The sequence below is a fragment of the Impatiens glandulifera genome, chromosome 7 (assembly GCF_907164915.1).
Source record: "Impatiens glandulifera chromosome 7, dImpGla2.1, whole genome shotgun sequence".
In the NCBI taxonomy this organism is placed as follows: Eukaryota; Viridiplantae; Streptophyta; class Magnoliopsida; order Ericales; family Balsaminaceae; genus Impatiens; species Impatiens glandulifera.
The window spans coordinates 43,522,250-43,537,294 of record NC_061868.1 but is presented as its reverse complement, the minus strand read 5'-3'; the positions used below and the strand labels follow the sequence as shown (position 1 = coordinate 43,537,294).

At 32.6% G+C, this 15,045-nt stretch overlaps 4 protein-coding genes across 4 annotated transcripts; 1 reads left to right on the top strand and 3 right to left on the bottom strand.

Moving 5' to 3' along the window:
• Positions 1 to 424: 424 nt before the first annotated feature.
• On the bottom strand, positions 425 to 6,200 carry LOC124945852 (ATP-dependent DNA helicase 2 subunit KU80). Its single transcript, XM_047486363.1, has 12 exons — positions 6,047 to 6,200; positions 5,326 to 5,418; positions 5,099 to 5,150; positions 4,282 to 4,413; positions 3,445 to 3,845; positions 2,878 to 3,164; positions 2,591 to 2,786; positions 2,282 to 2,488; positions 1,440 to 1,607; positions 1,019 to 1,348; positions 796 to 926; positions 425 to 680 (listed from the first exon to the last, which is right to left on the bottom strand). Exons 1-12 carry the CDS (start codon positions 6,059 to 6,061, stop codon positions 629 to 631), a joined length of 2,064 nt encoding a protein of 687 aa, XP_047342319.1. The 5' UTR covers positions 6,062 to 6,200; the 3' UTR covers positions 425 to 628.
• Positions 6,201 to 7,390: 1,190 nt separating this feature from the next.
• LOC124945735 lies at positions 7,391 to 8,687 on the bottom strand. Its single transcript, XM_047486223.1, has one exon. It carries the CDS (start codon positions 8,581 to 8,583, stop codon positions 7,612 to 7,614), a length of 972 nt encoding a protein of 323 aa, XP_047342179.1. The 5' UTR covers positions 8,584 to 8,687; the 3' UTR covers positions 7,391 to 7,611.
• A 606-nt stretch (positions 8,688 to 9,293) lies between these two features.
• Positions 9,294 to 11,232, bottom strand: LOC124946111 (peptidyl-prolyl cis-trans isomerase CYP18-1). The gene is made up of 5 exons (XM_047486678.1): positions 11,105 to 11,232; positions 10,947 to 11,021; positions 9,908 to 10,069; positions 9,638 to 9,796; positions 9,294 to 9,468 (listed from the first exon to the last, which is right to left on the bottom strand). The coding sequence occupies exons 1-5, from the start codon at positions 11,105 to 11,107 to the stop codon at positions 9,385 to 9,387; spliced, it is 483 nt and encodes a 160-aa protein (XP_047342634.1). The 5' UTR covers positions 11,108 to 11,232; the 3' UTR covers positions 9,294 to 9,384.
• A 1,710-nt stretch (positions 11,233 to 12,942) lies between these two features.
• Positions 12,943 to 14,886, top strand: LOC124945238 (cytochrome P450 704C1-like). The gene is made up of 5 exons (XM_047485633.1): positions 12,943 to 13,475; positions 13,544 to 13,828; positions 13,912 to 14,238; positions 14,304 to 14,504; positions 14,578 to 14,886. The coding sequence occupies exons 1-5, from the start codon at positions 12,954 to 12,956 to the stop codon at positions 14,767 to 14,769; spliced, it is 1,527 nt and encodes a 508-aa protein (XP_047341589.1). The 5' UTR covers positions 12,943 to 12,953; the 3' UTR covers positions 14,770 to 14,886.
• Positions 14,887 to 15,045: the final 159 nt, after the last annotated feature.

The window sequence follows — 15,045 nt, the reverse complement described above, 5'->3', positions numbered from 1 at the left end:
TTTGATCAAAATGCGGTTCTGAATAGAGCCTAATTTATTTCCATTATCATCATCTGAAGAGAAGGAATTAATGCAAGAATCCCATGAGTATATAATATATATGTCAATCGAGGACCCCATTCCTAGTTCCTACCTTTTCATTAAAAGAATCGGATAGGTAGGGACTTCCAAATCATGACATCACAACTCACAACAAACAAGGTTATAATTAATGTTTTATGCGATACACAAACTAATTGACCTCTTTTTGGCTATTATGTACTTAACATTGTTCTTGCCGCATCTTTCCTTTTCCTTTTTCTTTTTTTATAAAAATAATTGTCCCACTTTACACCTTATAATTATAATAGATTATACCCATTTGAGAATATTTATCATTTACTAGAAAGAGCTCATATGCTCTTCTGGCCCAGGCTTCTCCTTGACTGGTACATTGGGTGTTTAGTCTTTATGCCAATATATTTCCTCAATTTGTAATAGGGGAATAAACATAGAAAGTAAACATAAAGTTACAAATCCTTTGTTTAGATAAATTTCATTTTATGGACAAAAATAAGATCATCAAAACTAATTCACTAAAACAACACACAAAAAAAGGAAATATAAGCTTGTACCTTCCTTTGGAACATTATGGCTCTATTTTGACCATGAAACTCTTTGCCTCCTCTTCTTTAACATCACTGTTTGTATTGACAAAGACAAATGTAATTAAACCAGCTAGCCAAAAATCCAGACTCATCAAACTGTACAAATTGTTCAAATTTCCGAATCAAAGTGTAAGCGCAGTTATTAAACCTGTCATTTGCTTCGCTCTTGGTAATTAAAGATATCCCTCTTGATGTCATTAACTCACAGAAGCTTTTACGGTCTTTTTCCTGGCATAACTTATATACTTCACGTATAAAGTCATTGAATTGCCCCGGTTCCTGCGTGTAGAAAATAAGATTGATGTCACCGTCTAACAACAAAAAGTAATTATATCATCCAAATGGGATCGCAGGATAGGAAGATAACACACCTGTTCAGCAATGCAACCCTTGCGAAGAGCATTTAAACATTCCATTGCCTTTTGATATGTGTCGATCTCAGAGGAGTTCTCGACCAGCTGAATTATTTTGGCTTTCATACCATTAATTGCTTTGTTAACCCACTCAGGACTGTCCCTTCTAGACATAATTGCTTCAAAATCTTGAACAGGGTTCAATTCCCCAATTTCCTCAACTTTTAGAACAACAGACAAACTTCCTTTATAATTAACAGTTTCGCCAGCATTTGCATTTCTTTTAATCTCTCTCTCCTCGTCTGATTCGGATGGCTTATGGCGCAGACGTTTAGCTGATTTCTTCATCTGGGAGACAGATCTTGTGTTAGTATGAACGTAACAAATGCATTTTCCTCCTATGGTCTCCTATCAATAAATGAATTAAGTCATACAAAACCTTGGGATTGTCCTTCAATTGGAAGAGCCTACAAAATTCATCCAAGACAGGTCCGCAACGTGATATAGTTTCTGGACCGGGTTCTGTTATCTTCTTTAGTGTGTCATCAAGTGGAGGAATTGCCGCATCAGGGAATTTTGTTTTCAATTCCAGGTGGCGATAGAAACGCTGGCAATATAAAGAATTGTATATTTTAAAGATTAGTGTAATGAAGTCAAGAAGAGAAAACAACTAATGCAAATCCAGGCCTAACATGTTCCACAACATAAGAATATTATAGGTTGTAAGTTAGTAGTGTTTGATATCACAGCTTCTCACTTAATCTAACTTCATACTTAACATCACTTAATTATTTAGATTCAGCTCAAATTAAGCTATCAATTCATGTTTAATTTGTAAGCTACGAATGACTTAACTTGGTAATCGAATAAGAGCTTCATCAGAATGGTAAAATAGTTTTTAAGTACTTTCCGGACATTCCACAATTTAAGTATTTTCATTTGGTATATCCGGCATTTGTTTTTCATATACTTGAACTAATTCATCACTTAATTTTCAGATTTATCATACGCATGTAAAATTAAGAAAACTCATAAGTATACTCCCTAGTCCCTAGTTCATGTCTTCATTCCAATTTGCTTCCTTTAGTACACATGACTTTTTTTTAAGAGGTCAACTTTCATTAAAATCGAGAGTGGAACGCAAGAAACGGTCCTAAACAGTTTCATGATATTATGATAATAAAAGGGCTATCAAGGAAAATTGTTTTACAGATAAAAACCAATGAAAACTATATGCATAATCCAAGAAGAGAATTGGAAGGAAAAAAAAACATTTAATACCTCTAGGATAGGATTTGGAGTGATATCAGGCTGCAAAGCTTCCTCTTCGCCATCTGGTGCAAGGTCAAACATCTTTACCAAGTTATCTGCAGCCTCCTGCTGCTGCTCATTTGGCAGCAATGATTGAGGAAAGCTACCAAAAGAAGGAAACTGAAACTCACGAACATCCTCAGCAAAAGGAAGCACATTGAAGTAAAACGAGTCAGGCTGAAAAGCAAATCCAACAAGAATTTAAGCTTATTAGACCAAGATTCAGTTTGCAAATAGATCTTCCAATTCAACACGGTGAAAATAAGAGTTGAGACATACAACATTATTCTTCTCAGAAACATTTGGAGTCAATACTCCTAAGACAACATTTCCTTGTCCTTGTCTCCAAACACACCTTAGAATTGCCACTTTCTTCATTTCCTTCATTGCTCTAGCCAAGGCAGAAACTGCAAGGATCGCCTTGGTATTGCCCGGTTCAGCAATAAAGATGGATACATCTTTCACATAATAGTGTCTATTGTCAAATTACACACAGAGATAATCAGTCATCTTGGTTGCCAAGGAAAGAACATGTGAATAAACAATGTTTGAACATATAAAATTACCGCATTATATTTGAAGCGTCCGTAAATCCAAGAAGTTTTACACTCTTCTCAGGTTTGAACTTCACAGCATCCCATTCTGCAGTAGAAATAGGAACTACTTGTGGCCCATACCGGTACCCCTTAATTCTTTGTTCTGGAGGTACAATTCTGGCAGGATCTTGAACACTTCGGTACTGATAATCAACCTTGATTTCATGTGTAGCAAACTTATCTGTTTGTGGTGCTTTGTCAGAATACTTTTTCAGCGTGGGGAATCTTTCTTCAGCTGTTTTCTTGTAAACCCACACCTAATGTCACAAAAAATAAGGGGAAAAAATAAATACTTGAGCTGCCTTGGGTGGGTAACACCTCCCTGCAGCTGAAGATGGATAAATTCTATGAAGATTGTAAAACAAGTACTTATCATAATTAATGTAAATTTATTAATAAATTTTATACACTAGCACCAATTTAAACAGTGGTGAATCCATAAAAATGCTATAATGTTCTAAAAAATAACTCTTAGCATATGTATGCAATAGTGAACATTTAACACAAAAAGACATAGTAAATTTCTTGATGACTCACCTTTATTTTTAAACTAGAGCTCATTTCAAGATCACCCCTATATAATGTGACGGGAGCTATTCTCCGGCTTCTAAGAGCACCCAATAACGAAATGGAGTTATCCACATATAGTATCTTTGAGGAAGTTTTTGAAAATATACCCAACAATTTGTCATTCTCCTCAAGAAATTTCCTATCTCCATCTAAGTTTAGATTCTGCCTCACAATTACACAGTCCATTTTCATTCCATGACTAGCCATCTGAGCAGCAATGGTGCTGGCTTGATCCTCTTTGGTACCTTCATAGGGATCCTTACTAGGATGAAGTGCATTTGTGATGAGGCAAAGTCTTTTTTTTCCCTTGTTTGTCTGTCCATATTTTTTAATTAGCATATCCATCCCAACGACAATTGCATCAATAACTAACAAAAGTCAAGGATTCAGAAGTCTCAAACAGCAAGCAGAGTGCTGAATTACCAAAAAGGACAACAACAACTAATCATATTAAGGATTATAACGATTTTTCAGGAATTTATTAAAACTGGTCATAATTCCCTTGTGTGAGAAAACATGCTTGGTGAATTCCAATATCTAAATGTGAATACTGGGCTCCAAAAGGCTATGCATGAAGATTGTCAATTCCTAAGGTGAAGATACAGACGTAAAGACAAAGAGCCTGAGCCATTTTAGAGAGCTGTTGTGCTCGCTGGTGATGTCCAGATATTATCGTGATTAAAAGAAGTGAAGTTCATATGTTCCATATATTAAATGTTTTGAGAAAAGTGACTTATAGTCGTCTTTCATTAAACATATGTTCCATATTAGTGCCAACAATAATCTGGAACATGACAAGGATACAATCACCAGCAACAGTTCCACGTGGAAGCTTCTGAAGAACATCTACAAGGTCTCCATCAACAACCTTGATATTTTGTAGCACAACTATGTTCCCATATCCACCTATTTCCCTCCTTAAATCATTGTTCGTATCTGAAAATTCAAGAGTAGCATTACTGTGAATAATTTATAAGTAGTCATCCAATTACAAGACTCAGGTGTTATGAGGTGAAAACTTAAAACCTTCTACCACCAAAATGCAAAATGATAGCAATAAACCAAGCAACCAAACTCACTAGAAATCTACTAGGAAATCACAGTGAAGAATATGTTCTATTCAGGAGGATGGAATTGATAAACATCCTGATGATTATTTCACATGACTTCTTATAGCTGGTTTGATGTACGGTTATTTTGAAATATTTTTTGGGGGAATATCTTGTTGGATGTAAAAGTAGTTAAATGATTAAAACATCTTCTGTATTAAATATTTAAAATGTTATTAAAAAAATAAAGGTAATTTGGTATTTTGGTTTATGATTTGAATTATTTGATTGATAATAGGAAAAAAGGTTATACGGATTAAATTCAACTATCCCTTCATCAAACAAGGCCTTAGTCATCCAGATATAAAAAGTGTTGCATCTCTCAAGAGTTTTCTCTTTTGCAAATCTAATAACCAAAAAGCTACATTTGATATAACAGATGTAACACTTTTTATCACGTAGAAAGTATACAACAATTAAGTTATGGCATCAGAAATAGAAAATATTATATTATCTATCAAGAAATCTAAAATAAAAAATAAAAAAGCAGAAGATGATATCTGAATAAATACCTTCAGTTCCAAATAAAACAATTGCTACTTCATCATACTTATGGTAAATCAGCTGCAGAAATAAAACATGAAAACAATCAAATTATTTTCTGTAGAGCATTACAGAACTGTATTTAACAAATACAGGTTTTAGATTTTGATAGTCATGAAATCCGGCCACTGCAAAAGGAGAAAGAGCAAGGGCAATACTTATGAATGAGAGCGACAATGAACTTATAGGAGAGTACCTTCGTTTGTACTAGCCTGGAGCATATACTTTCAATCTGAGGCAAGATACCATGCATGGAAGGACCAACATCAAGCAACAAAACCACTGTCTCCTATTGAAGAAAAACAAAAAGTTTAGAAACCATTGTGGAATAAGAAGACGTAAAGAAAGTGTAAGAACAATTACACATTGAGAAATAGAATTCAATTCTCACACAACTGTCTCAAATCTTGGGCTTAATTCTACTAAAAAACAATAAAAGTAGCAAGTGGAGTCTAGCTCCAAATTCTAAATAGTCCTGATCAATTGAAGACCAAAAATACTTCAAAGCTGCAATGTATTGCAGCATATAACACAAAGGCTTCCATAAACCTTATTTGGACTTTCATCATGTCATATCACTTAACGTCAAGTCATCAACAGTAGTTGAACTGACTAACAGTGGTTACCTAGAATCATGTATCTTAAATGAAGGTCATGGATTCATTTCCAATCAATAGAGAAGTTTGCAACCAAATAAGCATTTGCATCATTTCATTAACTGGAAAATCGTAGAACTATAAGCCCTAACTATGAAGTATCATCAACACAGATACATATTCACGTTCGTTTGACAACTAATATTGATCTCAGAATCCGATTTCAATGGGAAAATAACAATCCAAGCGGCAACGGTCTGAAGCAATAGGTCAAGTGTAATCGATTAACTTTAAAAGACGATCAAAATGTGACTTGATTACCTTATTTCGAGCCATTTCGAGGGAGTGGAGATTCTTGAGAAAGGAAACTTAGATTCTGCGTGAAGACGTGAAACGGCAAGGTGTCAACTGTAAAATACGGTGAGCGTGTCTAGCAGGTTTCCCTCTTCCCGCCCTCAGCCCTCGCGAGTAAATAAAAAAGTTGACCCTTTAGCTTCTAACGCAAGTGAGTTTTAGCCGCTCAACCCCAAATGATTTGGCACATTTTTTTTTTCAAAAAATCATATTTTCTTTTGTATAAAAAATTTATTATTTTCGTTATTTACCCTATTTTAAAACATTTTTTATTTTTAAATATCCATTCAAATTCAAAAATATTTTTAAAAATGAAAATGAGTCGTATAAACTTAACAATAACAAAAATTAAAAGTCTTAAAATGAAATTAAGGTAATGAAAATTTTTTATGTTAAAAAAATTAAACTTAACATAAAAAAAAAAAGGGAAATTTGATGAAATGACTACATAAATAGACCCGTCTGATAATGTTTGCAAAATGGGCCTTCTGAAAAGTCTATAATATCCTCGTGCACCTGATTTATCGCCCAATTACGAGAAATGTCATTTACGCATTTTCATCTAAAACGTGTGAGTTAATTAATGCGTTTTAGATAAAAATACATGAGTGTCATTTCTTGACTTTCCATTTACGGGAAATGTCATTCACGCGTTTTATCTAAAAAGTCCAAATGTAATTATTTTTTTTTATGAAACAATAATTAAAAATAAATCAAAATGTTTACAGAAGAACCAAACATAAAAATAAATAATATTAATAAGTTTATTCAAGTGACAAAAATAAATTATGCTTAAAAGATCATGAGTTCAGCGGCGATTAAGAGAAAATTGTCATGTTTTGATTTTCACTTACACCTTAAGTGAAATAAATTAAAAAATTTAAGAATTAAAAGAAGTATTAAGAGATATATATATATATATATAATAGAATTATTTTTTATTTAAATAATATAAGTTATTAAAGAACTAGTGTAAGAAAATCAGTTCTTTGAAATACATACATAACATAAAAATAATTAAAGCATATGCTTGAAATAACAAATATTATTAAATATTTTAATATATATTTAATTATAAAAATTAAAAAACATTATCTTGTATAAATCAATACTCAACAAGATATTGAAATAAATATTATTTGAAAGTAAATTAAAAATAAATTGCAAGAACCATGGCAATGTTTTTTTAATTAAAAGTCAAGTTTTTACATGTTTTTTTAAACTATTTAATCACTTCATTTATAAACTAAAATATTATTTCTACGCATCTCAAATCCCAACCAAATAACCATTGGAATGTTATATATAAAAATGCCTACTACATAAGTTGTACAATTCTCTAAAGCAGGAAGAATGATGTTTCATCTCAAGTCCATCATATAACAATAACAAACATAAGAACTCCAATAATCCATCTTCAAACCTAATTACCATCAAGCAGATCAGAAACTATGGTAATTCGCAACCCTATTAAGCTTTAATTTCTCCTCATCAATACAACTATAACTCATATTCAAAGTTGATCAAAACGTTCAAGTTGCTCCAGGATCAAGAACAGGAAGCCTACAATGGAGACTAATCGATTTATCAGTTAAACGAGTACCTGGAACAAAGAACTGGAATATAACCGTCAAGCAAGCCCCCTGTGGAGCAATTCCATAGAATGCACAATCAGGTTTCGAAAGATGACATTGCAGACTCTTTGAGAAATGCTTTACACTGACTTCAACTGTCATAGCATCTCCTCTCTGAATTGCATTCTGTGTCCGAGTTTGAGCACTCAAATCTCTATCTTCCACCGGAGCCTGAACCTGATCTCCAATTACAACCAATTTCCTGAACTCAGCTCCAAGGCTAATCAACGTAGTTGATATTTGCAAGTGTAGGTCACCATATTTGCTAATGGAAACGTTAATCAAGTCACCTACATGCTTCATCCGATCAACAAATCCCTGTAACTGACTCAGATCCGGAACTTGAACTAGCGTTGGAGGTAAATCCTGAGCCATATCAAGCGCAGATTGAAGTTCAAGCACGTCAGATCTCGATAAAGGTTTTGAAATCGGTACATCTTGAATCACGGCTGATTTGTAGCCTTTGCTTTCAAATGTTAAGAACGGCATTGGTTGATGTGAGTGAGGGGAAAGTTTCTTGACTAGCTTGATTTGAAGACGGTTAGAAGTTCCATTACCGTCGTCTCCTGCGGCGAACTCGGCGTGGATTGCGATGATGCTGCGGAGTGCGCGGTGGAGAAGTGAGAGATCGATTGTGAAGGCGATGCGATCTTCGTTTTGGCTGGAGATACGGTAATCGTCAAATAGAGCTTCTTTACGAAATTGAGCAACGGATTGAACACCGTCGCCGTTGAGGAGGTTGTGGAGGAAGATAAAATGGTCTCTTGTCATGTAGAGATGGCAGATTTTCCCCATTTTATCTAAAGCTGGTAGGAATCTCTTCTCCAAAAGGCATACACCATTGTCAGTCAGAAAAGCTTTGAACTTCATCTCTGCAACAACGCAGCTTACAATAGGAACTCGTTCGTCTGGCCTGGAAGACAACCTTTTGAAAGCCCTAACCGTTTTTCAGTAGCAGGCGGCAGGCCAGCCTCTAGATTGATTGAAAAGTAAAGGACCCTAATTATATTTTCATTTATATAATAAAATCATTATTTTATATTTTATTTAGTGTTCAAATATTTACCCATTTTCGAAAGAAAAAAAACTCTTTAAAAGGGAAACTGTATCTGTGTTTAAAATTGAACAAAAAAATTATAAATATATATATCTAAGTTATATTTTAAAATATTAAATTGAGATACTTAACCAAAAAAAAAATTTATGTAATTTTATAAAGGATTAGTTAAAATTAATGTTAGAATATTAGATCTTAGTCTCTTGATGCAACTCTCTCATAACTATCTCCTTAAATAACCTATATTTTCACTTTTATTAAGGTGTTCTCTATTGAACATTAATTATTTTTTATTTTGAGTTCTAACAAAAACATTACAACTCTTGAAATAATCCAACGAAATTATCTAAATTAATTATCGTATCCAAATTTAGTAATTTCATATTAGATTAAAAGACACAATTACATTCAATATTACAATAATTCATTTTAATTTTTTTTACCTAAATAATCCACTTTTTCATCACCAAAACGAACAAGATTATTTGGAAAAAGAAAACAAGGCCTGCGAATTAACTACTCCAAAAGGACTCATTATATATCCATGTCTACATAAGTTGTACAATTCATCCTCAATTTCATACCAGCAAGCATAAAAGCTTCAAATCTCAAACCTAACCAGCAAGAGGATTAGCATGTATGGTGACCCTATTAAGCCTGATTTCCGCAAGTGGCCGATCTCCCGGCCCGGTTGGTGTCTGCAATAATCAAAGTTTTCAGATGAAAGGTAAACAATAAAACAAGAAGATGCCTAATATGTTCATTCATTTGACCATATGAGAAAGAAAAAAAATTACAAAATACACCATACCCAGTATTATAGCAACTTAAAGATCGATACAGCAACATAAATACATAAGAGATTACCTTCTCCATGATATCAAGAACTTCAAATCCGTGAATAACTTTGCCAAATATAGTATATAATCCATTGAGATGAGGCTGTTTCGCATAAGTTATGAAGAACTGACTTGCATTAGTATTGGGTCCGCTATTCGCCATTGCCAATATCCCTCGTGCATTATGCTGTACAAAACCAGTTAAAGAAAACCACTGTTGTTTAAGATTTCAAATAATCACTCAACTGAATGCATTAGAACAACAATTTCAATGATTTTGCCACAAAGATTTATTTACCTTAAGAGACTCTCTTATCTCATCGTTGAACTTTTTTCCCCATATACTGTTACCTCCTTTGCCTGTTCCTGTTGGATCTCCACCTTGGATCATAAAACCCTTGATGTTTCGGTGGAATATAGTCCCATCATAGTCACCTTTCGCACATAGGGCCAAGAAATTCTGAACAAATTCAATAGAGAAAAACATTTTGGATCTTAGATTGGTCATAATTTGTGATTCAGTGTGTGAGTAGGATCAAACATCTTTTCTTTTACCAAAGCATGATATTTCTAGAAAACTTATATTCTTCCATTCTGCTATGAGCTTTCAAATATCACCTAATTCATATGTAACCCTAGAAATCTGAATGGATTTGAATGAAAATCATCAACCAAGTCTAACTAACCATTTATTCTCATGAAGACAATATTGCTTGGTTTTAGCATTCAATTTTGTAATAAACAAGTTTAATCTCACACGAAATAAACACAAAATCTCATCAGCTTGTACCTATGGACTACTGAGAAATAATTGATTCCATCGACTCTTTCCTGCTTCTTGTTTAGCAATTTTATAAACAATATCATAATATATTAAACAGATGACAAAGTGAAGCAAACTACAATCTGATCTAAGAAATGTGAACATGATTCAGTTTTCAAAGATCACCTAATTCATATCTAACCCTAGAAAGCTTAATGGATTTTAATGAAAATCATCAACCAAGTCTGTCTGTCTTTCTGTCACTCACCATTTATTCTCATAAAGACAAAATATTGCTAGGTTTTAACATTCAATTTTCTAATAAACAAGTTCAATCTCACACGAAATAAACACAAAATCTCATCAGCATGTGCCTATGAACTCGATTCCATAGACTCTTTTCCAGATTGTTAAACAATTTTATAAACAATGTCATAAATTAAACAGATCTAAGAAACGTGAGAAGGATTCAGCAGCAAAATTGAGTATTATTCAAAGTTCAATATAAACAATAACCAGAAGTCATCTTCGTCAAAATAGAATATGATTTACTAAAGGATAGAGATATACCGACCTCAGCCGCCTTTGGAACCTCGTCGCAAGAGATTTCACACTTGATATCGCCGAGATTCGTATGAAGAGTGATAGACTGCGAAGATATGGTGGAGAATCTCGGTTGAGCATAATACGATTCATTGTATGAAGAAAAAGGAAGTGTGAAGGATCGCTTACCATTTTACGGAGAGATGATCTTGTAGATTTCTGCCGTTCGTCGGCGTTGATTTGGCGCCGTTGCTTTTGCAGATGTTTTAGAAGCCGCCGGCGTCTTGTTTAAAAGATAGATAGATAGACCAGGTATTTTTTGGGGGGACTGATTTATATATATATTTCTATTGGAGGACTGTACTATATATTCAACTTAATAATAAGGGCTTAATTATATTCTCAAACCAATTAAGTAACAATATTAACCTAACTTTTTGTAATTGCAATAGTTAAATTTATTATCTAAAATGTACAAATATTGGAGATTGGAATTTAAAAGAAAAAATATTATTTAATTTACTTATATATATTTTATAACATTGTTTATTTAAAATTAATATTTGAATAAAAAAATTATAATTAGTTAATCTATAAAATAAATTATGGTTGACAAATATATATATTGTATTAACTTAATGATGACAATTATAATATATTTCATATTTTTTATTTGAATTATTTTTTTGAAGTATAATTTTTATCTGATTTGATCGTAATTTGATCGTAGTTGACTGAGAATGATTATTGGTGTCTTTTCCGATCCCACCTCAATTCTGTTACAAAATAAACATAATTAGATTTATTTATAAATTTTTTTTTTTTTTTTTAAGAGAATATGATATAATGGTAATCCGCAATAATTTTTTTAATCAAACATAATGTTAATAAAAAAATATCCACAATGTTACATGTGACACGGGTTTAATAAACACGTTACCAGCTGATATTCTTGTCAAGCCCATTCTATTTATAGTCAAAGATATAGTTTATAAAATCCAAATTTATTAAAAGTCATTACTATTATGGGTGAAATTGATTTTATTTTTTCTGATTTTATTATTACTTTATTATTTTATAAATAATAAAAATAATTCAAATATATTAAAATGAAGAAACCTTACCATTGTTGGAATTCTAGTTAAGTTAAATATATATATATATATATATATATATATATATATATATATATATATATATATATATATATATAATTTGTATGAATAGGGCAGCACAAAATTCAGGACCAAATCTGTCCAATTGTAATCCTACTTTAAACTGTGTTTATTTTGTTTTCAATGTATTTATTTATTTTAAATTTTTGATATGTTTGGAATGATTATAAAACTTTAATTTGAATATTTAATTATTTATAAACATATGTAAAATTTACAAACACTTACAAACAAGCATTGAAATCGGGTATCCCACTAATTAAGTAAGATTTAAAAAATATATATCAGAGTCAATTAGTTGCATTCTAATCAGGTCAGGGTACCCCTAAATCAAATATATTGGAATATCTAATTTTTTGTTTTTAGTAGCATATTTTTTTTTATTTGTTGCAAATAAACTATACAGTTATGGGTTTGGATGACCAGTTTATACAATTAAATTATAACCCAACAGTTATCATTCAATTTAAAAAATTCAAGTAGTCATATTCAATTTATTCTTAGTTACGTTATATTGATATTTATATCTATTCTTTACAATTTTAACCATTATCGGTTCAGCTGTATATCGTAGTTACTCATTACCAAACAATACCCCTTTAGTCAATTTCACATAATGAAAAAAATAATAAAATAAAAAAAGCAAAGTGAATTACACGTTATCCTGATGATGACATTTATGGTTGAAAGTGATATTTACTTTGACATAGACTATTTTGTCTAATTGGAAATTCTATAATACTATTGAAATGTATCTTGTTTATATCTAATTTTAAATATTTGTTTGTATTATTTGTCTGCAACTGCAAAGATGTTTACATTAAATAGCTCTCATTCTGTATTATTATTATCAACATAAACAGATGGATTTCCTGAATCTCATTCTGATCATAATACCAACAATCCTACTGCTATTCCTCATCGTTATATCATATCTTCTAATAAAAGTCTTCATCGGAAAATCAATCAGAAATCCTAAATACCCTCCTGTAATCGGTACAGTATTCCATCAACTCCTTTACTTCAAGAATCTATATGATCGTCAAACAGAGGATGCCCGGAAGTATGCTACTTTCAGACTGTTATCTCCTGGCGAGAGTGAATTATACACAATCGATCCAAGAAACGTCCAACACATACTCAAAACCAACTTCGCTAATTACTCCAAAGGCCAGTACAATCAAGTGATAACCAAGGATTTATTTGGAGAAGGTATCTTTGCAGTTGATGGAGATAAGTGGCGCCAACAGAGGAAGCTTGCCAGCTTTGAATTCTCCACCAGAGTTCTTCGAGATTTCAGCTGCGAGGTTTTCAGAAGAAATGGTTCTAAACTGGTTGCAATTCTTGATCGGCTCTCTGTGGAAAACAAGCTATTTGATATGCAGGTAAGGAACCACCATACAGTTTGTTATGAAACTTTGAATGACTGTAAGTCTGTAACAAATGAGTGCAGGATCTGCTGATGAGAAGCACATTGGATTCGATATTTAAAGTGGGATTTGGTGTAGAGTTGAATTGTATGGAGGGAACAAGCAAAGAAGGGAGTACATTCATGAAAGCGTTTGATGATGTTAATGAATTAACTTATTGGCGTTATGTTGATCCATTTTGGAAGCTTAAAAGGTTCTTCAACATTTCCTCAGAAGCATCCCTCAAGAGAAATGTCAAAGTCATCAATGATTTTGTGAACAATCTCATCACTACAAAGAGGAAACATCAACAAAATGATAATCTAGCAGTTAGTTCATGACCAACTTTTCATCTTTCATTTCATTCTTGAAAAAAAGTTAACTTAATTAACTGATCTTTGGTGGGTACAAGGTTAAAGAGGATATACTATCAAGATTTCTGGATGCTGGCAAGAAGGAACCTGAAGAGATGAATGATCGATACTTAAGAGACATAATTCTCAACTTCATGATTGCTGGCAAGGATACATCAGCAAATACTCTGTCATGGTTCTTCTACCTGTTATGCAAGAATCCACAAATACAAGACAAAATCGAAAAAGAGATCAAAGAAATAGTCGGTTGGGAAGGCAAAGTAGATGAATTTATGGAACGGGTAACAGAAGAAGCGCTTCAGAAAACACATTACCTTCACGCGACACTAACCGAGACACTGAGGCTTTACCCTGCTGTTCCTGTGGTAATAATTGTCTTTTCATTCATGGGACAAACAAGACAATATTTGTTAATTTGTTTTTGTATTAGGATGGGAGGTGTGCTGACAATGATGATATTCTTCCTGATGGATATGAAGTGAGAAAAGGTGATGGAGTTTACTACATGGCTTATGCAATGGGCAGGATGGAAAGCATTTGGGGAGAAGATGCCACAGAGTTTAGACCCGAGAGATGGATTCGAGATGGTGTTTTTCAACCCGAATCACCGTTCAAGTTCATCGCTTTTCATGTACTAGAAACACAGATTTAATGATTCTTTCTGTTAAAAAGAGATGGATTCATTTGTTTAATCTTGATTGCAGGCGGGTCCAAGGATCTGTTTAGGGAAGGATTTTGCGTATAGGCAGATGAAAATAGTTTCTATGCCTCTCATTCGGTTTTTCAAGTTTAAGTTGGCAGACGAAGAGAAGAAGGTGACTTATAAAACTATGTTTACACTTCATATTGACGGTGGTCTTCCCCTTTATGCCACTTCGAGAGACATGTCTACATAAATACTCTTTTACCATTTTCGATATGTTCATACTATATTACTACGTTGTGTGTGTATATATAGTAGAGTGTACACGTGAATGACAACAAAGTATAAAAGTGTCTGTATTTTTATTGTACTTTTCAAATAAAACGTTTTCATGTCACGACCATGATAGAGACTTGTAAAAGGATTCAACTAGAGTATATATCTTCATGTTTTCCTAAAGTTTTAAAATCGTTAAAACAATCTATTTTTTAATTTTTCGTATAACTTTAATAATGAGGAGCTTCAAATT